Genomic DNA, 27,449 nt, shown 5'->3' with positions numbered 1-27,449 from the left:
GGCAATGTTACGAAATGAGACCTAGCTTGAGTGAAAACAAGGTACGTCAGTTGTTATATTGAATGTGAGCGGGTGGTTTGTCAGAGTAACACCCATGTGAATGCCAGAATCGAACAAGACGTAACAAGATGATCAATGTTATTCACTTCACCTGTCAGTGGGTTTAATGCTGTGACTGAATGGTGTGTAAACAAATAAACAAGTACAACTTTAAAGCTTTATTTAAGATGATAGGTACCACTGTTTTCGATGGTTTCCAGTCGTTATGTTATGCTAAGCTAAGCATATCTGAAGCATCATATTTAACAGGCAGGTATGTGAGTAGTATGGATCTACTTCCCACCAGCAAGAGTATTTCTTAAAGCCTTTTTCCCTCTAAAGATTCTACCCTTGTGTATGCAGTATTTCACACTTTGAACTTAAAGATAATTCTCAATAACACGGTTTTTCACAGCATCTCCAGACCTTAAATGTAGCATTACTTCTGCACTTTCAATAATTCACACAACAAGTAAGGATTTTGTCTAAAGCCCGGAGGAGTTTGGAGGCACAGTGACAGGTTTGTTGTGAGAAATAGCTTCTCACTCCACAAAAATCAAAACAAACAGTCTGTCTGAGGCCCTGTAGAGGATTTCAGACATGTGGTTTCCTGTTCAGAAAAAAAAAAAATTAGAGAGAAGTCGAGGTCTCAACTCGGCTGTCGGTTAGATGCCTGACTCTGCTCCGCGCATTTACACTTGCTCCTAAAATTGTTTGCCAGGTATTTCTTGAAAAATAATGCACACGTGATACTCTTGCCTACACGTGTTATGCAACTCAAATGTAAGCTAGACAGCTAAATAAAGTGTGGCATTTGCTTTAGCAACACAACTTATAAATGACTAAATTTAGAGCGCTTCATACTGGGGACCATTTGAGGTTTTCTTGTTTAGTGTTTTATGTCTGGTGATCTACTTTTTATAGATCTTCTTCTATTGCTGCAGCTTTAAAAACTGGACTATAAACACAGCACAAGCATAAACTCTCACTGTTTGCCAAAACCAAAGCAGCTACCAGACACACCACCTCCCAAATTATAAGAATCAGACATGAGATCGTGCTTGACTGGGTCAGGGTTTGGAGCAGTTTACATTTGTGGCTGAGAATCTAACTTTAGCTCTGATCCTGATAAACATTCCTCAAAGAAGCGTCGGGTTTCTCTTGTCTTCTGATTACTTTACTTGTAGCTAAGTGCTGATACAATCTGCCACAAAGTAATTTAGTGTTTTATGTCTTCATATTGTGGGTGTTGTAGTTTAAAAAAAAAAGAAAAAAAAGAAACACAGTTACTACTCTCACAGATTTAAAGTGACTTTTAAACTGGTTGTCTGTTCTGCATCTTAACCTCACACTATCTTCATTAACACGTGCTGATTCTTTGACCTTTAGGGCCCACGGAACCACAGGTGATGGCTGTTATCTTAGTAAGCCTGGTGCCTCTCCTGGTTATGGCTACCGTGGTCATCACTTTCTTCTACTTTTACCGTGTGTGCCGCCAGCGCAGTGGCCACTGCGGACACAAGAAAGATTCTCTGCTGGAAATCGACCCACTCGTCATTATAGAAGAAGACAGCAGCTCCACGCACGCCAACAGCCTCAATCACAACACTGAGCTGCTGCCCATCGAGCTGGACGTGCAGGTTGGAAAAGGGCGCTTTGCAGAAGTTTACAAAGCCAAGCTGAAGCAGGGCTCCTCTGTTAGCGTGGAGCAGGGCTTTGAGACTGTAGCAATTAAAATTTTCTCACACGAGGAGTATCCATCCTGGAAGAACGAGAAGGACATTTTCTCAGATGCGGATTTGAGGCATGAGAATGTGCTTCACTTCCTGACAGCAGAGGAGAGGAAGGAGCCGAGACAGTACTGGCTGATCACAGCTTATCATCCACGAGGGAATCTCCAGGAGTACCTGACTCATAATATTATCAGCTTGCATGACCTGTGGCTGCTCGGAGGTTCGCTAGCCCGTGGAGTGGCACACCTTCACAGCGACCGCACCCCCTGCGGTCGCTCCAAGGTGCCTATCGCGCACAGGGACATTAAGAGCTCCAACATACTGGTGAAAAATGACTTGACCTGCTGCCTGTGTGATTTTGGCCTTGCGCTTCGGCTGGACAACTCTCTGTCTGTGGATGAGCTGGCCAACAGTGGGCAGGTAAGGCTTACCTAAGACTAAATTTTGGGCGATCGATTGTTTTCACTTGGCTGTCAATCACTTCAGACATCATCAACTTTGCCAGTGCCCCAAACACAAACCACTCTAAGCCCTGTCGTATAATTCTTCTGGGATATTTGTCAGACTTTGAAAAGAGCCAAGCTATATATCAAACCTTTCATTTTCTTACCCTCACAACTTCAGGACATTGTGTATATATATGGCACTCACTCCATCTTGTCCCCAGAAGGATAATACTGATAGAAATACTGCTGTAAGTGCTCTTGGGTTGTTGTTGTTGTTTTATCATAGTCACAAGACAAACAGGCTTGATTGATTCTTAATGGACTCATTACAAAGACGTAATAGGCCAGAGACAATTTACACTCTGTTATGAAAATGGCTTGTTATGAAAAGGGCTCACCCTTTGCCACACAGCACACCTAATGCATTGTGATGCCCCTAATGCATTAGGAGGAAGCTCCAGTGGACACATTTTCAAGGATGGTAATTATGTGAAGACAAGCAAGGTTTTGATGAGCTCAGTGGTGCCCTTTTTTTCTAATTATTTTCTACATCAACTTTTTTTCTCATGTAGATAAATGTGATTTGATCTCTTAGAGCACACAGGACAAAATCACTACCTGTCGCTCGATTAATGCAGCTACTGTTTAACGAGCAGTTTTCAACAAAACGATTGCTGTTTTAGCAGATAAAAAAAAGTGGTTCGCCACCTTCCCTTAGATGTACCTCTATATTTAAATCGTGCATAACAATATTGTGCATTTGCAACTACGGTCAAAGACGATTATTAATCTGTGTCGCTCTCTATTTGTATTTCCACAGGTGGGCACTGCCAGGTACATGGCCCCCGAGGTGTTGGAGTCCAGAATCAACCTAGAAAACATTGAGTCTTTCAAACAAGCAGATGTTTATTCCATGGCTCTCGTACTGTGGGAGATCATCTCAAGGTGTAGTGCAGTCGGAGGTGAGATCATGAAGTCCTTCTATGCTCTGTTAATCAGTTAACACGCTGTGCTGTAGAACGATCACTTCAGTTAAAATTCCCAAAGAAATGCCAATGTTGTTTATTGTTTGTTGCTGAGGGGGGGAAACGAAAAGCAAAAAGGGGTGTGCAGGGAGACGGAACACAGCACAAAAGAAGCGATAGCAACATGCCACAATGATCCATAAACACGTGGGGAGTGGAGAGGACGTGCAGTGTGCATAATGTGAAGCCTTCCCCCAGCAGCCTGAGCCTATGGCACCTTAACTGAGGGACGGTTCAAGGTCATTTGATATAGCTCCAACTAGAAGCTGGCTCCACAGGAAAGGGGCCTGATAGCTGAAGGCTCTCCCTCCCGTTCTACTTTTAAACTTCCTAAGAACTCACGTAGGCCGGCAGTCTGAGAGTGAAGTCCTCTATTAGGATAATATGATGGTATGAGATCTTTAAGATGTAACAGGGACTGATTATTGAAGTATGTGAGGAGAAGGATTTTAAATTTAATTCTGGATTAAACAGAGAGCCAATGAAGACAAGCTAATATGAAAGAAATATGGTCTACTCTCGCTGCATCAACTGAAGGCTTTTCAGGGAGCTTTTAGATCAGCCTGATAATGATGAATTACCATAGTCCAGCCTAGAAGTTAAAAATGCATGAACTGTTTTTTATTTTTTTACCATTACTCTGAGACAGGATGTTTGTCGTTTTAGTGATATTGCACAGATGAAAGAAAGCAACAGTACATATTTGTTTACTGTGCACGCTGAAGGACATATCCTGGTCAAAAAGGACTCTTCCAGTAATCCAGTAGCACATGATGGCTCTTAGTCCTGCTTTTTTTTTTTGAAAGGAGAGATGACTTTTTCCCCACCGTCAATAAAATGAAGTCTGAACACGAGTTATGAAAAGCCTGCACTGGCTTTATCCAAATGTTTTGAATAGATTAAACAACCTTACATAAACTGATGATTTAGCCGTAAAATTAATTATTGATGATATAGAACATCAGTGAATGATTATGTAAATAGAGTTTAGCTTTAATGTGTGTTTTGAGAGGAATACTTAAGATGTCGGTGAGAAAAAAGCATTGGTTTCTTGCCAGAGTCGGTTTAACCATATCACACAGGAAATGCAGAAGAAAGGCTCTATGCTATGCATCTAGTTCCTGAAACACAGGCTACTTGAGAATAGTTCAACATTTAGAGAAAAAATAACTTTTTCACTCTTGTTTATGTACTAAATGCGAGCGTACTATTTGACACTTTACATCTCACTTGTTATTTTCTGTCACGCTTTCTCAGTACTTGTTTTAAACCCAATATTCTGTCTTCCTGACTATCAACGTAGTGTACTCTACACACGTTTAACACTCCCTCTAACCTTTGCGGAGATAACCATCAATTTCGTTGGTAAATTAGCTCGGGTCACTGCAAGTATAGGAAACCAATAGAAGCACTGATTGATGAAATTCCCTTTAGAGGCTGTGTAAATATCCTCAGAAATACTGTAAAAGCTTGTTTGACCTCTGAGCAATACAAGCACCAAGTGACCAACTCCACTGTGAGTTCACTTATTAGCTGTGTGACAGGACTTATGTGTGAGCATTCGTTGACCCATTAGTCATGGTGGGAAGAAAATCTAAAAGTGTCAAAGCCACAATCCATCTTGTAGAAGCCTCAAGGATCAGCCTTCACTTTACTAATGTACCGTTACTCGTGTTTGTCACTCTGCAGCAAAACAAGGTCGAGGTATGTGCAAATAATAGAAGTGGTTGATTATCTGAAGCCAGTACAGTGCAGTATTTCATGTCGACAGAAGGTTATTTGTTTTTGCTTCCTTTTGTGTCTCTGTGGTCCTGTTTGTTTCTGAGACTGCTCCTGTCTCCATTGTGTCACAGCAGTGGTTGAATGCCGGGTTTGGGCATGAACACTTCTGCTTCTGAGTTTTCCTGTTTTGCCCCCACTAACCTCCCTCCCCTCCCTCCCCAGGGGGCTTCCTTGAAGTGTATCGTGCAGTTATTCTGCCCATGAGTCCTCTGAAGCAAAAACATGAGCAAGTGACCCACAATTCCTCTTGCTTTTCCTTCCAAACTGCAACAACGTGAGTGCCCTGTGGGTACACATTTGAAAAGAAAACAGAGTATTTCCTGCTTTGCAAAGAGCACAGTCCCAAGACGCAGGTTTTTTTTTAGAGAGATTTTAACTTTGCAAGTGTGGTTTATATTAGGACATTTAGTGGTTAATGTCTCTTGAGATCAGGACAGGCAGTATATAGAGATGAGTAAAGATGCACTAAACAGATCCAGGTTCACTCTGGCTTCATTTGGTTTCCTCTTGAGGGATTTCAGGAAATCTGCGCGAACAACATCTTCATTTGTTTATCCTGCGTTTCCCTCCATCCGTTACATGCATGTCAGATTAAGTCCTTCATTCCCTTACTTTGCATTAGTTTAGGTTTAGCTAACCTAAACACTGTATACAGAATTAAACGTTATGCCAAAACACATTTTTGTCCTGCCCAGATACACTCGACCATTCCCCGTTTCTAAATCTGGCACTCTCAACTCAGTTACGCTACATTTTTTCCTCCCGTCTCTCTCAGTCTCTTTCTTCTGAGACACAGGTAGGTGAGGCAGCAGTTAATTAGTCTCCCACTGCAGTGCAACACACCATAGGCAGCCGTGAAGCTTTACTCATGCAGGCACAGACAAGACAGGACAGGCCAGTGTAAATTTACTCGGGAAAGGAAGCGCAAGGTTCCCGTCCCACCTCTAGACTAAAGATAGAAGCCACTCGGTTAGTTCACATTTTCCTGTGTTTCACATATCTCTGTCCCCATTTTTCAGACTTGGCATTTCTTGGAGAAGTGTAAAAGGGTGAGGTCTGTAGTTCATCAGGACTGAAACTGAAGGAGACGTTTTCCTGTTCAGAGATTAAATCACTGTACAAACAAAGCTAAGCTCTCACCTTGATAGACGATGAGAAAGGTGGAAAGAATAAGCTGCACAAATGAGATGGTGTAATTTGGGTTTCCCTTACTGGCAGCTAAAAATCTCCTTGCAGATAGTGTGCTGGCTGAGATCTGGTATTGATTCTGGAGCAGAGCAGCATGAGAGCAAAGCTGATGTGTTTACAAAGTACACTCAAGAGTTGCTTGCTTTCCTGCTGCTGTTTTTTTACTATGAAGTTGCCACGTTTTCCCTGGAGGTCGGTGAGTCACTTATGACTCCCTGAGATCTTACCTTCCTGAGACAAAATATGAGCAGATGTGAACCCACACTCATAAATTCAGAGTGACACATCCCAGGGCATCAGTATAATGACTAGGGTGATGCCCTGCTTTTTCCTCTTGTCTCTGATGCCACCTGCCTGTGTGAATGTAAGGAAGATGTCTGATCACTGCAGGCAGGCACAGGGCTGCTCTGTCACGGCTCCTGAGGCCGTGGTCTGATCTGAGATCTGCCAGACAAGAGGAAAAAAACTGTCTGTCGACAGCCAGCCAGGCACAAACCATCACTTTACCTTCTTTATCTTCCAAGACTGAGGGAAGGGTTAGAGCAAGGGGGGAAACGGAGAGATCAGCACACCTCCAAGAGAAGGAAAAGTCAGATTCCAGGCTCAGATCTTTTTATCTGAGTGTCTGTTCCTTAAAATGCCTCTGCTGTATAATTTAGCTGGTCCAGATTTAGGTCTTGGAAAGATTGTGAGGGCGTTCCTCGAGCGGGTGGGGCAAAGTAGGAGGATAATAGCGGAGTGGTGTCGAATGTGGAGCTGCAGACGAAAAAAAAATGCCTCCATTCCCTGAGGGGAGAGGTTGAGCTTGACTGGAGAGGAGGAAAGGTTAGGGCAGCTGCTCTCCAGATGTCAGACCATCAAACCCTTCAGAACTGGAGGGTCTAATGCGTGTGGTGGGGGGGCTGCCACAACGCGCATTTAGGAACAAATTTTAGACTTGATTGAGGATGAAATAGGGTCAAAATACGTGCAGCCAATTTCCGTTCCCTGAAGCTGCATACAAAGCGGGCTAAAATATTTTTTTGGTTTTACTTAATGGGGTTAGTCGATGGTTAGGGAATGTATCAGCTGCAGTTAATGGTAGGGTAAGCTTCCAGGGCAAGTCGGTGCCATATGCCCTAAAATTAAGCTCTGCTAATGAGTAATGTTCATGCATACATCTGTAATGCTTGAGTTTAACAACAGAAAACAAGTGTTGGAGCCACCGCAAACTAATGAAAACCAGCAGCGGCTGGGAGTAGATTAGTCAAGCTGTTGTTCCAGACTCAGACAGACTTGGGGAAGCTGACACAGTTGTTGCGATCACATTACTAATTTATTTCCAAATACATGGGGAAACTGTTTGGATCGCTTTTGCTGTATTATTTATGTGTTTAGGTGACAGGATTTCTCTTCTTATTTTCAGTGTTTATATTTTATTTAAGCTATAATTAGACAAAAAATTGTTCACTTGGAAGGGCAGCAGAGAAAGACTATCAAACAAAATGTGAAATGCTTGTGCTGACTGATTTCTAAGCAGACCTGTGTGAGGTTAGTATTTCAGTATGCCAACTAAGACTGGTGAGTTTGGGATGTGCGTAGGGGAGCAGGTGGTCAATCTACGAGAACAAAAGTGCAGTGTGACGGATGTAAATTACAAAGCTTCAAAACGATGCCATTCATCAAGAGTTTTTCCTTGTTTGCAGTAGGAAAGAAAAATGACTACATTTCTCTTGGCTGCATATGCACATACACTTTCGACTGCCATGGCGGACAAGTGGGCTGGAAAATAGACATTAAGGAGGAAATATGTGCTAGCATTGCAAAATCCACATCACTACATGTCAGCTGTCAGACATATAGTGTAAGTTCCTCATTGTTACTGTGCTGAAGTTGTTAAATAGCTTTGGAGGAAATCTTGTCAGTGTGCAATGTGTGACTTTTGCAAACCCCAGCAGTCCTCACTCGCACTGTATTGTGCTTTCAGAAGCCTCTTCTGCCACTGCAGTTTAATTTAAGGTTTACCTTTAATAAACATCTTCGCCTTTAGAGCCAGATTGGGCAAATCTGTTTGTCCTGGAATACACACTTTGTTTATGAAGTAGTACAAGTCCTATACTCGAGAAGCATTGTTTGGAGATGAGCACACGAGCATGTTTGCTGACACTTTCCAAAGTGGGTTTGCTGTCTAGAACACAGTTATACACTCCCTGGACCTGTCACAACAAAACAAACAACATCTGTCTCCTTTTCTCTTAAAAATGGTTGACTGGGTTTGTGTTTAAGCTTGAATAACAAACCAGAAGTACTTTGCTTGCAGTAATGTTGAGTTCCAGACTGTAAAGAACTTTTTTTTTTTTTTTTTTTTTTTGCAGTAGTCTGTGTCCCAGAATCCTCCAATTCCTGTCTGTAGGTTGCATAACTCCCTGCGATCTTTTCTTTTTAACGTGTTTAAAAAGAAATAAAACGTCATCACGATCATCAAACAGTACAAACAACATGCTTATGTGAGGATTATGTGTTCCAGTAGTTTATTTTAAAAAGCTACAAACAGCTTTTATATATTTCTTACCTTTTTTTCATAATAATTCACATACAAAATATTGTTTTACTCTCAGCAACAACATGTTGGCCTTATGACTGAAGAGGCAACCTCAGAACCCGCCGACAGCTGACACAGCTTTGTTCTGCACTGTTACGTAAACTCTGAGATTTACATGAGAAGATGCAGGACAAATCTGCATTGTGCTTTTTTTTTTTTTTTTTTTTTTTTATTCAGTACATTTGAAATCTCTGTGTTTCCAGTGACAGATTTAATAGCCAGCAGTTCATTACAGGGATTGTATTCTATTTTATTGTTAGAAAATATGTATGTGTGTATAAATATCTATATTTTTATACCACAAAATGCCTCTGCTACAATGAAGTATAAATTAAAGTGGTTCTGCTAGATTCTTACTGGCCTGTAAAAGCCATTGTTCTGTATTTCAGCTGTGTGACATTAAACAGCAGCTGCAGTATCACTGACAGAAATATAGCCACAGTATATTTGGGTCCATAAGGGAACCGTGACGCCCATTTGTCATTTTGCCTCTGCATGCCACCCCCACAGTGGTTTTTACATCAAACTGTGCAGACCTTTAGCTTTAATGCAAGGAGTCTAACAAAAATATTGCATTGACTGGAGCCGTTGTAGTCAATGACTGACTGACGTCTAGAGAACACGGATATCACCAAATGCTCTGTTTCCTCCCTTGAGATGCTCTGCTACATCTTTACTGCAGCCGCTTCCAGTTACTGCTTGTTTGTGGGTCTTTCTGCATTAGGTCTGGTCTTCAGTAACTGAAAAGCATGCTCCATTGGGTTGAGATCAGGTGACTGACTTGACCCTTGAGGAATATCCTGTTTCTTTCCTTGAGAAATTCTTGGGTTACTGTTGCAGTGTGCTTTGGATCATTATCCATCTAAACTCAAATTGCTCTCTGCTTAGTTTTGCAACATTTTTCTGAGTCTAAGCAGAGAGTGCAGCCCTATACACTTCATTCTGCTGCTTCTATCAGCAGTCACATCATAAATAAACACTCGTCAGACAGTTTCACGGGCAGCCATACTTGCCCATGTTATCGCTGCTGGTCATCAGTTTTTTGTTCCTGTTCAAAATTATTCTTTTGAAACTTCCTGAGTATTTACAAGAATTTTCCACTGTTGTTTAATAGTACATTGTAACTTTCACACAGCCAGGATGCATTGTAAAATGTGTTCGTTGTTTTTAACGACGACTCTGTCTTTGTAGGTGAGAAAAGTAGAAACTGTTTTAATTCTGACAACTATTTGCCACGTATGCCAGGGATCACAGTCAGACCCCACAGTGACTTTGTTATATAGTTTATTAATATGCATCTCTTTTTCACTTTATTCTCTCAGTCTGATTTTGTATCCATTATAAAATCTGTTAATTTTGCTAGTCCATCTTTTAATGACTGATAATTAGCTTGAGCTAGGTTTTAACTTCAGTGTAATTCAGTGTTGCGGCTGAGGAATCCAAACTTCAAACAAAGAGGAATTGGAATTCATACGATATATTTTTTTCGGAAACTGTTGACTCATAGCTCTCAGGCTGTTTCCTGCAGACCTGCTTTGAAATTTTGCCCTAAGTAAACACAACTGGTAAGTGGCCTTTGACAAGCACTCTGGAATTGTTGTGTAAGAGAGCTGACACAAAGCCAGAGCATTGTTGCTGAGGTTTCTTTAAACTCATCGACAGTAAGGCTAAAAATGTGACGATAGTGTTTCTCTTCAGAAAATCTCGCCCATGGCCCCTCTATCAACAGCTTAGGGTTCTTCAGTTGTTTGTGCCGCTTCAGTGCTATTTAAAGTTTGCATCCTACAGTTTCAATTTAGAGCGCACAGTGAATCCTTTGAGAGGTGTTATTGATGTGTGTGCTGTGGGGCACCTCCATCTGATCTTTCTCTCTATTCCACAGAACTTCATCTGTCAGATGTGATCTGTTTCAAAGTTGTTTTGCCCTGCTCTCGGCAGGTGTAAAAGCCTAAACTTACCATCTTGAGCTGTGCACAGGCTAATTCTCTGAACCCACCTGTTGTTTCTGTGTGTTCACATGCAGACGTGAAAGCATACGAGCCACCGTTTGGAAACCTGAGAGAACACCCGTGTGTAGAGAGCATGAAGGACAGCGTCCTCAGGGACAGAGGAAGACCTGAGATCCCCAACAGCTGGACCAACCACTCGGTAAGAAATGAAATTTATAAATGCCTCGTTTGTAACCACAAAATCTGTGTTTTAACAGATTTGTCAGCTGATATTAAAAACAAAGCACAGCAAACATAAAATATAAAAAAATAACATTGATTATTTGGGATTAATCACTACGGGCCAAACACAGAAATGAGAATGGAACACCTACTTTAAACAGTCTTCAGTATTCCAGATCCTTCACACTGCTGTGAGAACAGTGCAGGTAATGGTGTGATGTATTCACTGTGTCCATTCTCTGCTCACCCTCACCTAATTCCAATAGTGAGAACATTACTGACGCAGGCTGTCCCTTGCAATATCCACACTGTGTTTAAACTAGGGTTTGCAAAGTTTACATGGTTAAAAGTCTGTATATGCAAACTATGACCTACTCATGAATGTGGCCCCTTTCACATTTTATATTTTTATTATTTTAAAATGTTAATATAGTTTCTTTTCCTACGAAGAAAACTTAAAGTGGCCATGTTAACGAATAAATCATAGTAGGGGATCAATAAATTCTCTAAGATACAAAAAAAAAAAAACCATAAATAAACTTTATTTTCCACATTGGCAGCCAAGTTTTAAATCAGAAGTGTTTATAGTTGTTCCAAACAAAGGGAAACTGTCATAAAGAACGAGACAGTGTTGTTTAGATTTGGAGATAGCTGCACAAATTTTCAGTGTAGCTATCTCCTGGAGGACATTCATGCTGCTGTACTCAGCAGTTCGCTATGTAGAAAATAAAAGTAGAATGCAAGAGGGTTTAAAACCGTCTCCCTTCTGCACAGCTTATTTATTTATGCTTTACTATGTATGTCACAATGAAAAGATTCATCCATTCAAGCTGCCACAGCGCATTGTCACACACTGTCTCTCGCTTTGTTTTGCTCTTCTTTAAATAGGATTGTTGTGATATCTACAACATTAAAATGAGCTCTGTGTCTAGCTACTGGTGGCACCTAGTGTCTCCATATTTTAAAGTGAAGCTGTACACAAGATGAAGCAGCTGCAACATTTATGTTCAAAGAATTGCATATTATTCTCCTTGCAAAATGGTCCTTCAGAAAGAATAACTCTCAATGCTAGTTTCTCCAATAGAAATGCATCAAAAGTCCTTTATAAAAGTACTGATACAGAGGTGCATATGGATAAACACACAGTTGAAAATGCATAAATGCACATTCATAGCTTCAGTTTGAGTTAAGTTGCATTGCCCCAAAGTCAATTATATTGACTAACTGTGAGCCTGTTCTCCTCATGCAGGGCATCCAGATGTTGTGTGCCTCCATTGAGGACTGCTGGGACCACGACCCGGAGGCCCGTCTCACCGCCCATTGTGTTGCTGAGCGCTTCAATGGCATGGAGTACCTGGACAAGCTGTCAGATTGCTCTGACTCAGAGGAGAAAATCCCTGAAGAAATCTTTGTAGTGGATGAAAAGTAAACGCTTAACAGAAACACTGCCCCCTGCAGGGTGACTGAGACATTTTTATCGAGCTGCTGAGGGGAAAAGGAATATGAGTGGAGGCATTTGAAATGTAGATGAAAGTGAACTGTTTCCAGAGGTGGACTTACATATTCTGGATTAAGTCCTAAACAAAAAGGGCGCTCACATTATAAAGCTTTTTTTTTTCTTTTTTTTTTTTTACCAAATACTATTTGCACTTTATAAACATCTATGCACACCAAACTATATATATGTTGTGTCTTATTTGTTTTTAAAATTTCAGGTATAGGAAATAAACAGACTGCAAATGTATTAAAAATGGGGAAAGACTGACCAAATATTAAGACACTAAGATCTCCTGCACCTGCCTTGTTTTTCGAAATGGCCAGGTGGTCTTGGATCAAAGTCCAATGAACTGAATGAAGCAACATTCAGGGTGCTAATAGAACCTCTGGCAAGAAGTGGAAATTATTCACGGCAAAGAAGTAGAAGGAAAAACATCCAAAGAACTAATCTGCAGGGATAGCTGATTTCATATCTCAAGGACTATGAAATGTAAAATAAAGACAGCAAAATCATTCTGAAAGGAGAAAGGAAACTGAGATATACAGAGGTAGGTGTGTGTTTGAGAGAGGGGGGCATTTTACTCAGAGGACTCTAAACTGAAAAAGGAAGTCTGTTTAATAAGACAAAGAGAATAAAAGGAATGCAGAGATGTAGTAAGGACTCCAAACTGGAACATCCAGTCACTGTCTATATGTTATAAAAGCTGAATTTTTGTTTTTGTTTTTTATACTGAGAAGGGAATTCTGATCTGCTCAGAAATTATCTGTATCAAAGGAATTTTTGTATAGAAATCATTATTAAAAACGTTACTATGCTCTCTGTTTGCTGTGCTTTTTAATGCTCTCGGCTGCTGTCATACTTTGTTTAACTTTGGGTTTTTTATTTGAGATACTTCATTTTACAATCAAAAACTTACCTGCTGCTCTCTGGCAGGTAGCTCCAAGCCCTCCTGGGTTTTAAATGCACCTTAGAACACACATGCATCAACACTACAATGAGCGGGTGGAGGGAGGTTCGGAGTCTTCTCTCACCCCCGTTCTCTGCGGCCTGCTGGAGCGGGGGGGCTAGGACTAGGAGGAGGAGTTGGCCGTCCGACTGCGGTCTGGAGTGTGGAGCCTTCCTGCTGCTGCGGAGTCGGGGCGGTCTGCCTCCCCCCACCGCAGGGAAAAGGGAAACACCACCTGGGTCTGGGTGCAGTTCCCCCCTCCAGGGGCGGGGGCACCTAGACCCGGTTTGTAGAGTACGCTTGGGGAGTGTGATCGTGTGTACAGCGTCTCTTTATGTCTGTCTCCACGTTGGTTGAGTGTGGAGTAAGTGCATATGAGAGCATGAGGGTGGGAATGGATGTTTGTATCTGTGTGTGCCTGTATGTCTGTGTCTATATGTCAGGTTGGGTGTCAGGCGCCACCTCTCTGGGGACATCTCAGGCCCTCCAAGGTTTGGAGGCCTATCTCCCCCTACCACCACTTCCCCTGCCAGTGGTGGACCCCCTCAGACATCGGTGCGTTGGTGGTTCTTTGTGTCCGGGGGTGGGCGTCCAGGTACACACCGGCTCACTCCTTGGCGGCCGCTTATCGGGGCCTGGAGCCTGGGGCTCGCTCGGGCCACTTCGGAGGTGGGGTGCCCCCGGCCTCTCGGCCTGGGGCTCGGTCACTCAGGCGCAGCTGGCTGCCGGCGGAGCTCACGGGCGCGTCACTGCAACTCCCCCTGGCTTCTGCTCCGCGGCTGCTGAGTGAGCCCTCATCTGGGACTCTCCTCAGCTCTTTCCGGGACAGTGGCGCGGCTGCCCCTCTTTTGGTCTTCCTTGGTCTCTTGTGTTCTGGGGGCCTCTGGATGTCTGGAGTTTTGATCTCCTCCATACCTGCTTCACGCCCTGGAGGACGGGGCTGTGGCCCCCCCACACCCTCTAGCAGATTATTACATGAAGGAACCTTTTAAAAAAACAAAAAACAAGCGCGTCCATGCTCACAGGTGTACACACGGGTGATCACACCCACAAACTACACCCTTTTTGGCTCCTACCTCAAAGCACACTGTGTTCTGTTGATCTTATGTGCTGCACAATAATGTTTAATATTTAGTATTTACTGTCATATTCCCATATATCATTGTGATGTTGTTTATTCTATTACTCTTGTTCTCTTCTGCTTGCTTTCTTTTTTCTTTCTCAGCAGGTGACCCAGGTGATTGATATATGCATTTTTTTTTCTCTGCCCGTTCTGTTGGTTTTTGTCTTTTGCCCTTCTCCCCCGTCCCTCTTCTCAGCTGTTTCTCTTTCCCTCTTTCTTTCTCCCCTTCTTTCCCCCAGTCAAGTCTGTCCCGTATTCAGTAAGTGAAAATAAAATAAACAATAAAAGGTGAATCAAATGGACCATTACGGCAAGGCTGGGATGGTCAGTTTGGTAAAGTAAATCCGTTGGGCATCTTTCTTTGCCTTTAGACAACAATTCTGATGGCAAAAGAGCCAAACGGGACAGGCCAAAAAAAAAAAAAAAAAATACAATCAAAAACTATTAATGGTACTTTTCTAGCCTTAAATGAAGGTAACACACACTGGAAAATATGCTAGGTACACGTGTTTGACTGGACAACTGTATATAAACACAAATATCTTATCACACAAACACAAATGGCACCAAATGAATGCATTTAGGCATGTAGAGATGATCAAGATGACCTGCTGAAGTTTAAACGAAGCATCAGAAATAGGAAGAAAGAGCATTAAAGTGACTCTAAATGTGGCGTGGTTGTTTGTTTTAGAGGGGCTGATCTGAGTATTTTAGAAACTGCTGATCTGCTGGGATTTTCTCACACAAACATCTCTGGGGTTTACAGGAAAAGTCTGAAAAACAAAATATCTAGTGAGCAGCAGTTTTCTGAGTGAAAATGCCTTGTTTATGCCACAGGTCAGAGGAGAGTGGACACACTGATTTGAGCTGATAGGAAGGCATGGTGTGGATGTTATTTTACTTTGGCCCCATTATACTGTTAGGTAGACAGCTGCATTTAGTGGTGTAGGTTACCCTTTATGACCACAGTGTACCCATGTTCTCATGGCTGCTGCCAGCACGATAATGCTCCATGTCACAAAGTTCAAATCATCTCAAACTGATTTCTTAAACATCAGTTCAGCGAGTTCACTGTCATGTTTGGGCTCCAATATCACTAGATCTCAATCCAACTGAGCAACTTTGGGATGTGGTGGAACAAGAGATTCTCATCATGAATGTGCAGATAAATAGATAAATGTGCAATGCTATCACACAGATATAGACCAAAATCTCTGTGTAATGTTTCCAGCACCTTGTTGGATGTGTGGAACAGAGAATTAAAAGAGTTCTGAAGACAAAAAGGGGATCTATCCTGTATGATATGCCTAATAAAGTAGCCAGTGAATAAGTACTGCTAATCTTGATCCTACTAAAACTGATGTCCATCACCCAGCATGCTCAGTTGAAATAAAAAAAAGAAGTATTCATATGTTGGATTGTTAACATCGAGACATGTTTAGCATTTGCAGTTATTTCAGGATAGTTATATAACTTTATTGTTACAATTAGGTCCTGTGTTTGTCAGCTTCTCCTCTTTTTTTCATCTTTTCCCCTCTAAGAAATGAGAGAAATGGTTCTCAGTGCCATACATTAGATGCACTAAAGTACTTTTTTACTGTGGAACGATATAATCGAATTTATTGCCGGAGCACTTAGCTTCTGAAGGATGACAAGCTCTCAAAAATCATGATCCCTTTTGCCCATCAAGTAATCTCAGGCTTTAAACAGTTTATGTCCTGATGATATCAGATCCAGCAGTATACAGGATCCACAGCGTGCTGGTGTTGACAAGCGCTCATTAATTTAAGCACAGAAAATGTTTCATCTTAAATTCATGATTACACTGAGTGCCAGTTCTCTGCTGACTGACAGATAATGCTTGATACTTTTACACTGGTGGTGTCTGCACTGGTTAAGGCAAAAGATAAGGGAATCAGGAGGCCCGCACTGTGTTTGGCATGGCGTGTCTGCAGTGTTTGACGAGCCTTTTATCCTCAGCCCGAAGCTGACTCAGACTGGAACACGTGTCTGTCTGTGGATCTCTGCCTACCTGCCTCTGCCACTATTTGCCTGTTTCTCTGTCCAGCTGTCTGCAGGTGGCTGCTTTTAATTCTTCTATGAATCCCAGAATGCATTTTGGAAAAACTGATTAATTAAACTAAATTATAAATTAGTGTCACACTGAGATAATAATCTACTGAAGGGGGGGATCAAGTGGTATGCGCGTGTATGTTATTTAGCTCTCTTCTAACAAGCTGTGTAAGAGCTGGTGATTCTTATATGTATTATGTCAAAATTGGCCTCACTGAAAACACATTAATCAACACTGAAGCACTGTTACTGAAAGAGCATGAACTTAAACAAATGCACTGGGGAACAGTAAGTGATTTTTCTGCTATGCTAGGCTAGTTTTTATCTCACAGGGAGGTTTCCAGCACCCTTGCGACAGTTTACATGCTCTATTTACATAAACTATGCCACAGGCACTCTGGGTGTGGGCTGGCACACAGACATATTGGACACTGCCGAAGAGGGGGGTGATGATAAATGATTTATAATTCTGCATTATAAATGGATTACCACAGGGGTGTCAAAACTAACCTTTCTCTTCATTTTTCACAATCAAATTATGTGACGCCAATTTTCCTGCAGCAGTGAAGCCCAGTTCTCAAGAGGGAGATACATATTTAAAGAAAGTGAAAGCTTCTAAATGTCTTCCTCTTTTTTTAAACTGTGACTGAAAGAATAATGTCTTCATTCCCAAAGCAAATTCAAATGAGCTTTTACTATCTTACTGCAGGAGCCATAGAGCACAGATCCTCTGGGAAAGCTCTATACCAGGTGTGTCAAACATAAGGCCCAGGGCCCAAAATTGGACATTTCCCACTGAACAGCTATGATAAATGTAAAGGCGGACTTTTAACTATATTTTCATGTGTTTTACAGCTTTTCCTGCTACTAAGGACCTCCCCATTGCCTTTCAAACTACACCAAAGTAATTAACCAATAGATCAACAACTAAATAACAGAAACCATCCCAAATTTTCTCTGAATTAAAAAAATCTTTCTGTTGTATTATTACAGGGCAATCCAGGCAATAAGCTTCTGCCGTTTTAAATATTTACTTCCTGCAATTAAAGCCAAACAGTCATGGAAACAGATTGCTTTCATTTAGTAGAGTAGCATTTCTTATTCATACAGAAAAACTGAGTCATGCTGTGGAAATTGCACTTCTTTTCTTTATATTAAGGTATCTCAGGGATTAAATGTGCAGTTAAACTTTTTTACACTGACAGAAAGGGGAGTTTCATCGGTCTCTGCCATTCAGGTTGAAAGTGGGCTGTATGAGGTCCACCATGTAAAATGACTTTGGCATCCCTGGTCTATACTCTGAGGTGCGTTCTGGCTAACAGTGTGGGACAAGGGTAAAGCAATTACTTATGAATCATGAGGCACACGTAGAATCAGAAATAATCCTGTTATGTTTAATCCTCTTATGGTAGTTTGCATTGCTGTAACTTGCAAATGAATTTAGCAGCAATATACTTTTTTCAAACTTTTATTTGTGTGTTCAACTTTCATAATTATTATCGCCTCCTGCTATCACCAGGTCTGTGATATTACTGTAGCGTTTGTTTTCTTTAAGGCATCGTGGGAGCTTGAGCACTTATTTACTTCACCAGCAGCAACACAACAGAATAATATTAACCTAAATACGCCGGATATCTGCATTTTGTCTTTTCACCAGGAGAGGGAGTGGTGGTTCTACTGCAAACGCCGTACAAAGGCCTCGCTTGTGCCTTCAGCAGTCAACTGGATTGGAGTGGCTGAGCTGCAGGATCCAGTGAGCTTACATTTGTGCTTTGAGGGCAAAACATGGGAGCACTGCACTGGGAAAATGAGGGGGTGCTGAGCTCAAGATGTGACAGGTCTTTCCATTACCAAGACTCATACTCAGTGGAACCAACAAGTCACCAAACACTAGAGTCATTTTACTTCCCGATGAGAGCTAATTGCATTTAAACAGTTTGCTTTTGGCAAACATTGCTTAAATTTTCTCCCTGCCTGTTTCACGCCCTCTGTTCTGTCTCTCTCTCTCTATTTTTTCCATCACTGCCTGTCAAGAAGTATCAGGAAATAGAAGCTTGAAGCAGCACTCTGCAGCCCTCTATTAATGTCAGTTAAACTCCATACCTGTGCCACCATATGGATCCTTGTCACCTGCTCAGTCATCATACTTCCTAATCCGATTAACCCTTTGAGTGGGTGGCAACAGCAGACAAGGGTGGTTATCCACGTAGAGCTCATCACCCTTCTATATACAAACACACACACAAAGCTCACAGAACCCTTAGGTGGTCTTAATCATCCAGAAGGAGATGCTCTCCTGCCAAAGTCACTTATCATTCCCACATGCCGGTTGCCATGGCGACACCTCATACATCAATCAAAGCTGCTGGGGAGTGCGTTGGTTGCTGAGTGCTATAAACAATATTTTAAGCCCTAGTAAGGCGATGACAAGGAAGACAAATTACTCCTCCATCAGATATCGCTTTCTCCGCCGGCTTCGTGTGGGTCCGGTTATCGTCACAGGTCATGTTCTCCACCGACCCAGGCTTTTACAGCCCCTGATTTGTTTTTGGAGTTTTCGGTTTATTTTTTCTTCTTCTCCAGCATATTATAAAGCTGTTCTGTGTAGCATGCAGCTTTGCGATTGCCAAAAGAAGGAGGCACATTCTTCAAACAACTTTCACACAGTCACAGTTGTATGCAGCGCTTGTCCAGCGGATGATGTGCCTGGTAAGATAAGAGCAGCTGGCAGCTCAAGCCCAGAGATTTACAGATGAGACCACTGCTGTATTAGAGGCCATTACCCCTCCTGTCCTCTTAGATATTTTTATCCCGTGGCAGTGTACTTGATAGTTCTGATCTTACTTTAATTTCCTTATGCCTGAATGAACTATTGTGTCATTATGTGCTCAGCTGTAAGCCTCTCAGAGTACTCAATAACAAAAAAGAAAAAAGAAAGGGAAAGAAAGAAACCCAGTGGAGGACAAACATGTTTGAAATGAAGGTGTAATAGTTCCTCTCCAACAAAAGCTTAAATGATTTGGTCATTTGAGTCTACAAGGACAGCACCAGTCAACTTAATTCCCCACATCAATCATCTCCTATTTACACACATGACGTGATGATGATCTGGGACTAATTTGGCTCAGTTTATCTGTGCACCATATTCATTTATCTGTTTATAAACAATTTACTGGTTGTGCTGCCTTTTTAGTTTATGTCCCATGGCAGGCAAGAATGCAATGACAGCGATCGCTCATTGTTAAATAGCCCTCAAAGCTGTGCCCAGGGGTCAACCAAAGTTGACATGAGATATAAAAAAGGAAGAAAAGGAAGCAAATTGCACTTTTGCCCTCATTTTCTTTTATCAGCAGTGGATTGTAGGAGAGCAGGGAACCGACTTTTGATTGTGTATGGAGTTTAAAAAAGAGAGACAAAAGATGTTAATTAGGAAGGTTTAGAGGTGCTTGGAGACACAAGTTTGAACTTTAAGAAACGCTGAGCTCCAGACATTATACTGACCTGAATTACTCTGGCTTCATGCGACACACGAGCAACAACAGAGGAGCAGTAATGATCTGGCACAGAGCTGGCTGTCTTCTGTCCTCTCTCTTTTCCATCCTGCAGCCTCTCCTCTACTCCCACCTTGTCCCACCTCTCCCATCTTCACTGGAAAGCCAAGCTAAGTTTAACTTTATTTGAAAGGTGTGAATTGTGTGCTGTCAGATGACCGATCGAGGGCAACCAGGAGACGGATCGATTGGATATAAGCGCAGCGGAGAGAAGCATACCCCTGACCAAGGGGCCACTTGGTATTGAGCAGCCTGTGTAAAGTGCTATTTGGACAGAAAATAGACCAGAGCTAGCTTTTAATGTAAAAGATTTTCTCATTATACAAAGCAAAAAGAGCACAAGCGACATTTTACTGTTTATAACGTTTGGTGTTTGGTGTTACAGTGGCTTGAGAGTCCTGGCATGAGAAGGAGTATTTCAGGCAGATGCTTTCTTGGAATTTAAGCAAAACAACAACAAAAAAAATCATAATCTATTGCTTTTGATGAGCATATATACCTTTTCTCTCTAACTCACATGTGAATGCAGCAGAAACATGCCAGCGAGGTGGCTTGTGTATCTGCCCATCTTATTTTGAATGCCACCATTGTAATTTTGCCACGGGAGGGTTGTCGGGGATGTCACTGAAGCAGTAGCAAATAAATATGTTGTGTTCTGAATTGAGACAGCTCATGTCGGCCGCTCAGGAAAGTGAAAGAAGGGTCATTTGTCAAGCAGAGGCAGCTGTGGAAATTGGGAGACGTACTTCAATTTTCAGCACGTGAGTCATATATTTCTCTCTCTCTCTCTCTCCTGCTGGGATAATGTCAGGCCAGGTTCCAGCCGTTTCTTACGCATTACATTTCTCATATCTGAGCGCCATGTCTTCTCAATAGACAGCATGCGGAGGCTTCACGAACCACACCAAAGTCAGGGAAATGTTGATAAGGCGCGTGTTATTCTGAAGAGGAAGTAGTGCAAGCCAACTTCTCAGACTCTGACATTCTGCCTGCAGACAGCTGATATCTCTGTTGAGCTCAGGTAAGTATTTCGGTTGTCCCTATTTCTCAATATCTGCTTCTCTCTCCCTCTCTTACTCTTTCTCCATCTTACTCTCTCTTTTCGTGCTCCATCAATTGAAACTTTCTTATATAGATTTTTATATAAAATTTGAAGCATCACTGCAGGCACTTTCAGCCGTGTCGACAAGTCAGAATCAATCTTGATGAATGTGGTGAACTGTGAATGTTTTCAGACAATTTTCTCTGCTGATATGCTTTCCAGAGTTATTCTTAGTTAAAAAAAAAAATTGAGTGACTGTTCTTCTTTTACTCATTTTTGTGTGGAGCCTGCTTTACGCATACCCACACAGGTTTTTATATTTATATATATTTTATAATTGCCTAATTATTTTGTCATTTCATGGAGTAATTGTAACAAATAAAAGCTTATAAGTCCTTAAAATGATACACTGAATGAATAAAGATACAAAGAAATATTATTGCATTGATTGTTTTGTTTTTCTACATGGATTCAATTCAAGTATTTTTGTAAGCAAAATACAAAAGACTTGCCATTGTCTCTGAAGCTTCACAGCCTCTTGGGGGGAGAAAACTTTTCACACACACTGGAAAATGGCAGATGAACGCGCTGAATACAATACCATCTTGCTGCAGATGCAGCATAATAAATTGAGCAAAAGCTCTCTGATCTCTGGGATAACAGATTGTTCTATATTCTGTTGCAAAATATAGAAGCTTATTGCACTATTTCATATTTATCTGGCGTGTGCACAGGCACATATTTGAATAGCCAAGTAATGCCAAAGCCATGTAAACACTCCTCCCATCGGTGCCGAGATGAGCGCGTCGTGCAGTTGCCCAGTATCATCCGAGTGTGTTCAGTGGGGACCGAGGGAGCTGTGTCCACATCCGGTGCATTTAACTACCTCTCCGTGGCCCCCTGTGGAGAAATGAGGCGTGCTCAGTGTGAAATGGTGTGTCACTGATGAGGCCATGCCGGTAACCCCCGTGCACTTGGTCACAGAGCACACACCATCAAGTAGAAGTTGACTCAGGTCATTGCTTCTGCTATATTTCTCCTCCTCTGATTTCTCATTAACACTTGAAAGACTGAAGATGTAATTTAACTCATGGAGAGCCTTCAATACCCAGGCTTTTTTTTTTTTTTCGATTAACGTGACCATCAAATTCTTTTTTAAAGAGCATTAAAACAGACAGCCCAACTCTCTCCTTGCCACAGCTCCTAACAGTTGGATGCTGCACCTTATTGGAACAGTAAGTGGTTGTTTTAAGTACTCTCAATTCACTGCAGCTCTGAGAGTGCAGTGGTGCTGGCTAATCATCCCGCTATAATGGATTACAGTATAACAGGTAAAGTTTCAAAGCTTCCTGAATGAAATGTCTGAATCTTGTGTTTCTGCTCATAATGAGCAAATGGAATGTACATGATGGATTTACCCATTTTACACATAGATGATGCACAAGGTAATTAGTTAAGAGGAGTGCCAAGTCGGCTAAATGAAAAGAAATGAGAGAAAACAGAGCAACAAGAAAACTTGGTGTTGAGTTGTCATTCAGTCTTGGAAAGACATGAAGCTGGTTATTGGAGAGTAATGGGTGTATGAATTTGTATGGTCCTGCTATCCCTGAAAGAAGGATTGGTAATCAATCTAGTTGTTTTCCTTCCTTCAAACGATTGTATCTTGGGAATGGCTCCAGCCTCCAGTAATGACCCTCAATAGGAAGCAGCAGGTATAGATAACAGATCGATCTATAATTCTCTCTTTCCTTATCAAATCCCCAGAGTATCAGGAATCTGGTCAGGCTTTGTGACGTCAGTTTTTGACTCCAGGCTCGCTCCTAACTGGACCTCACATATAATGCATGTATTAGATGGGAGGCTACTTTTTAAAAAGCGGGCAGCAACTTTGCTCTCATCGGGGACATCTAATAAAGGAGTTGTTTTCTTCTCTTTTCACTGAGTCACAAAAGGAGACAGAGATGTGATATTGATAGGTATCTCCAGACAAATTGTTTAGGCTAATCAATACTCCGCCTCTATGACATGATAAATATTTCTGGCTTACAGGATTTACTTGTAACATTTTCAGAAAACCAAAAACTGGCATGCTGTTATTATAATCCTCTTAATCATTTATGACACCTCACTCACTGACCCATGGCAGGCATTTAAGGGTTTAGGGTTGGGGGTTTTTCTTTACAACTGCCCTTTAGCAAAATTAAAAGCTGGAGACACCTAAGGATGCTGTGCATAAACTCTGCAAGTCTGTGATGCTGTGGGGAGAAGAAAAAAAAGGAAAATAAAAACAAAGCAAACAGAAACAGTCAAGCCTGCCTCTGGAGAGAGGGTGAAGGCAAAGCCGCTCTAGCCTGGCAACAGCACTTATTTTGGCTGGTTTTCATCTGGGCTTGGCCTTTTGACAAGAGATGCAATTGAAGAAATCTTCACAGCCTCCATTTCTTCTTTTCAAAGGTCACCCATTCATAATCTTAAGGTAGAATAGAAAGCGTGAAGGGTTAGAGTGTTTTTCATGGCATAAGCAGGCCTTAACGAATGATCGAGACGCTGGGCGCATATGTGTGTGAATGAGCACACTGTCGTGCGCCTACAAGAGGACGGCTTCATCAATATGCATGCGGTTATGTGTGCGTGGGATTTCATGTGTTTACATGTATCACACTCCTGCCGTCTGTCTGCATTTAGTCTTTGTGTGTGAATGAATTTAGGCACTGAATCCCAGCTTCAGACGCTGATGGCGTCTCTCTTTCAGTCTCTACGATCTCTTCCTGAACTCCAAACTCTTATCCACTTCTGCCACTCCACCTGCTTTCTATGATGACCCCCATCAATTTTCATAATCATCCTTTTACTCTCCTTTATTATGAGCTTTCCATCTACCCATCTCTCCAAAGCTGTATTTTTCATCTCCCTCTTATCCCCTTCTCATCTCACCACCAGACAGCCTGAATGCACAGCCACATTAAGCCGGCTCAAGCTTCAGTCCTGTTCTCTTACATGAATTTTTCATTTGAGTTTTCAAAAATGATCGTCTCACAGGGGACAGGGTAGCTGTAAACAGTGCTGATGCAAAGTAGGTATGCGAATTTGGGCCAGTTTGAGATATTTCCAAACCAGTGTAGGGTATTAGCTGTTTGTTCTATCTTATAAATTCAAAATTATGATGTCAAGATGCTAATGCTATTAGAATATACATCATCCGTTTAAACAGCCCAATTCAAAAGTATTGAAAACAGGTGTCAATCCATCCATCCATCATTTTCCACTTATCCTTATCAGGGTTAAATCTATTTGGTCTACAATAAGTTCGGAAAAAAAACAAAACGTTTTTTGCTATCAGATTACACCGAAGAGGGCTGTTGGACTATAATTTTTCTCCTTTGGGACTGGATCACACCTCAGATAAATCAATAATACTTCCTACATCCGTCTCATCGTTATTTGAAACCACCAAGTACAAAATAAATGTATACAATCAATCAAAAAAAAATTTTACAAAATACAAAAAGCTTGAAGATTTATTTGAAATATTAAAAAAAAAAACGTGTTTCATTTCAATATAGTCTTTCAAGGCTTTGGGGCAAGTTGTGAAAGTACATCCCGATTTTAAGGGAATGATGAATGCTGTGTTCTTGTCTTTGCTGGGGGACACAGTAATGATGAGATACATCAATCTGTATTATCACCCTACCGTCAGTCCACAACATCCAAGGGCAACAGAAATATTGCAGTCGCACAGACAATTTATCTTCGCACACCTGCTTATATACCCATAGGTACACGAAAGCGCTTCCCTCAAGATTAAGAACCTTGTGCGCTCTCATTCTGTAACTTATTCGCTATCTTAAAAACTGTAAAAAAAAAATAGTGATAAAAGTTTGATTTATAGTTACTATCGGATTTACTTTATCGAAAGTATAATAAGGATAATCCCTATTTCAATCAGTTGCAGCCATAATTTTGCTCCGTTTTCATTGGTAAAACTTTCTGTCGGATTAGAAGGTTCGTTTCTCTGATTGGTCTAGATACATAGAATCCCGCCCCTTCGTACCTGTCGATCTGTGAGAGGTCGCCTGAGCGTCCTAGAGCCCGCCTCTCGCATCCCTCCTGCCCCTCTCCGCCGGCGTTCAATCGTGAAGCGAATTGACGGTTGCAGCCTCGGTATGTGGCGCATGAGTGTGCGTTTCGGGATGTAACTGCGGTCTCCCGGAGTAGCGATACCAAATTAAATCATACCTTACACCCGAAGGAGTTAGATGATAGGATACCTGAGAGAAGTGGGCACAGCATAGGGAAGTATACGACAGTACGGAGCGGGGGGAAAGACGTGGAGCGGGGCAGGAGCAAATCCAGCCGACACTGCGCGCAGAAATGGCGGAGCAACACGCAGCCAGCGACGGCAAGCACAAAGCGTCCACCAACGCCGGGGGCTCGGTGCACGGGAACAGTCGACCCGGCGCCGCGGGTGGAGGAGGGGGCAAAGGAGGCCTGTCTGGCGGACTGACACAGCCAGCTGGGTGGCAGTCTTTACTCTCGTTTAGCATTCTTTTTCTGGCCTGCCTGGCGGGATTCAGCTCCAGACTTTTTGCGGTGATCCGGTTCGAGAGCATCATCCACGAGTTCGACCCGTGGTAAGCTAGCTAACTACTGTCTGCTGTTCGCTGGTTACACTTGCTTGTAATGGAAATGAGAGACTGAGAATTTAATCCCTACAGAGGGGAGGTATTTTTTTTTTTAAATTAAACACGACGTATATTTATTTATCTCCTTGCTTTGCTTTACGCTTTATAAAGTTAGCACAATCGCAGCGGTGTTAAGTTTTTGAATGCAGCTCAGCTTTAACTTTAATTTTGATTTCGTGCTGTGGTTCGTTAGCGGCTCATGCTCGTTATTACACAGCATGCCCCCCCCCCCCAAATGACCCTGGCACATACACTTGTATATACGGGCTCGGTGGCCCAATGTGCAGCCCATCTGCGGGACCTTGACATTTAAATATGATAAAGAGCTAGCTAACTAGTCTGGTTTGACCAGTTGTCCAGTTGTGTGTTACCCAACAGTAGGTTTGTGTACTTGCTGCAGTGAGCTCTGCCTTGAGTCTTCAGCTGCAGGAACTTTATTCGGATTGAAAGAGCAGAGAAAAAAATAAATAAATCTGCATTTTAACCAGTGAAAATGTAAAATAGTTAACAGCCTGATTATTTTACTCGTGTGCTTGATTGATGTGTTTGATTGAAGTAGTTTGGTTTTCTCATGTCTTATTGTTTCTTCGCTACATCTTGAATGATCAGGGTCTCTTGCAAGCTTCCAGCCGGTGCTTTTCGTAACAGCAGGTTGTAACCCGGAAGCCAACTGATCCGATCTGGCGTGTCTGTCATCACAATGGAGAATTATTCCGCTTTGTAACAATGTCACATGGGCTCACAGGCGGCCGCCTGGTTGCCCTGTCATTCCCTCATTGCTCTCTTATATTGTGTGGCATTCAACGAGGCAGCAGAACTGATGCATCCATTTATTAATTTTCAAGGACAGGTGCTCCATCTAGTTCAGGGTGACACTTGCGTCTTCAATTATGTTGATAACTTGATTGCATTTAAAAGCCAAGGGCCAAGGCTTATGGCTGTGGGAGGTTCTGCGTGGTTCAGATGAGCTTGCTCCTTTTCTCAGACTGGAATTTGCTGAAAGGGCTGACCTTAGCGCTGTTAATGAGTAGTCCCATGTAGAGCAGGGCGATATGGCCAAAAATATTTATCACGATATATATTTGAAAATTTGCGATAACGATATAACCGACGATATAATTGATGCGAGACAAAATACAACTCCACAACATTACTAGCGCAAAAAGACAACCTTCCATTTATTTTCACTTAAACAAGAAGCTGGTTTTTATGTACATTAAAGCTTTATAAAAATGTAACAGTGCAAATGCAAATTCCTTGCTGAAAGTTTAACCAAAAGGCATTTCCAGTAGAAATGGGCTGACATATCCTGAGCATAACCATGTATAATATCCACTGAAGTTAAAAAGAGGTGCTTTGCAACATTAAACTGCAGTGTGCAGTACGCATTTTTCGGACCATAAGGTGCACGGGATTATAAGGCACATTAAGCGAAACAAAGCAGTCAGATAAATCAAACTTTATTAAACTCATTCTTCTTGCTTCCTCCACTTCTGTACCATTGATTCATTAATGTTGAATTCTCTGGCAGCTGCTCTATTCCCATGTTGTTGCAGTATATTAATGACT

General features: G+C 41.9%; 2 protein-coding genes across 3 annotated transcripts in view; both read left to right on the top strand.

The window, feature by feature from the left end:
• Positions 1 to 13,295, top strand: part of LOC147303775 (TGF-beta receptor type-2-like) — a 30,692-nt gene extending 17,397 nt beyond the window's left edge. For both annotated transcript variants that reach the window (XM_086280141.1, XM_086280140.1), the window contains exons 4-7: positions 1,429 to 2,192; positions 3,039 to 3,180; positions 10,818 to 10,942; positions 12,215 to 13,295. In XM_086280141.1, the coding sequence (XP_086136267.1) occupies positions 1,429 to 2,192; positions 3,039 to 3,180; positions 10,818 to 10,942; positions 12,215 to 12,394 (1,211 nt within the window). In that variant the 3' untranslated portion in view covers positions 12,395 to 13,295. The remainder of the gene's footprint in view (positions 1 to 1,428; positions 2,193 to 3,038; positions 3,181 to 10,817; positions 10,943 to 12,214) is intronic.
• A 12,033-nt stretch (positions 13,296 to 25,328) lies between these two features.
• Positions 25,329 to 27,449, top strand: part of LOC147303774 (dolichyl-diphosphooligosaccharide--protein glycosyltransferase subunit STT3B-like) — a 104,799-nt gene continuing 102,678 nt past the window's right edge. Inside the window, exon 1 of the mRNA XM_086280777.1 lies at positions 25,329 to 25,829. Coding sequence (XP_086136903.1) covers positions 25,570 to 25,829 — 260 coding nt within the window. The 5' untranslated portion in view covers positions 25,329 to 25,569. The remainder of the gene's footprint in view (positions 25,830 to 27,449) is intronic.

Source organism: Aulonocara sp. 'chitande type north' Nkhata Bay, linkage group LG22 (genome assembly GCF_057382095.1).
Source record: "Aulonocara sp. 'chitande type north' Nkhata Bay isolate Kocher_YH1m ecotype deep benthic linkage group LG22, A_spYH_male_GT1.1, whole genome shotgun sequence".
Classification (NCBI taxonomy): domain Eukaryota; kingdom Metazoa; phylum Chordata; class Actinopteri; order Cichliformes; family Cichlidae; genus Aulonocara; species Aulonocara sp. 'chitande type north' Nkhata Bay.
Note: the sequence above shows the minus strand (reverse complement) of the source record. Positions and strands in the feature narration are given on the sequence as shown.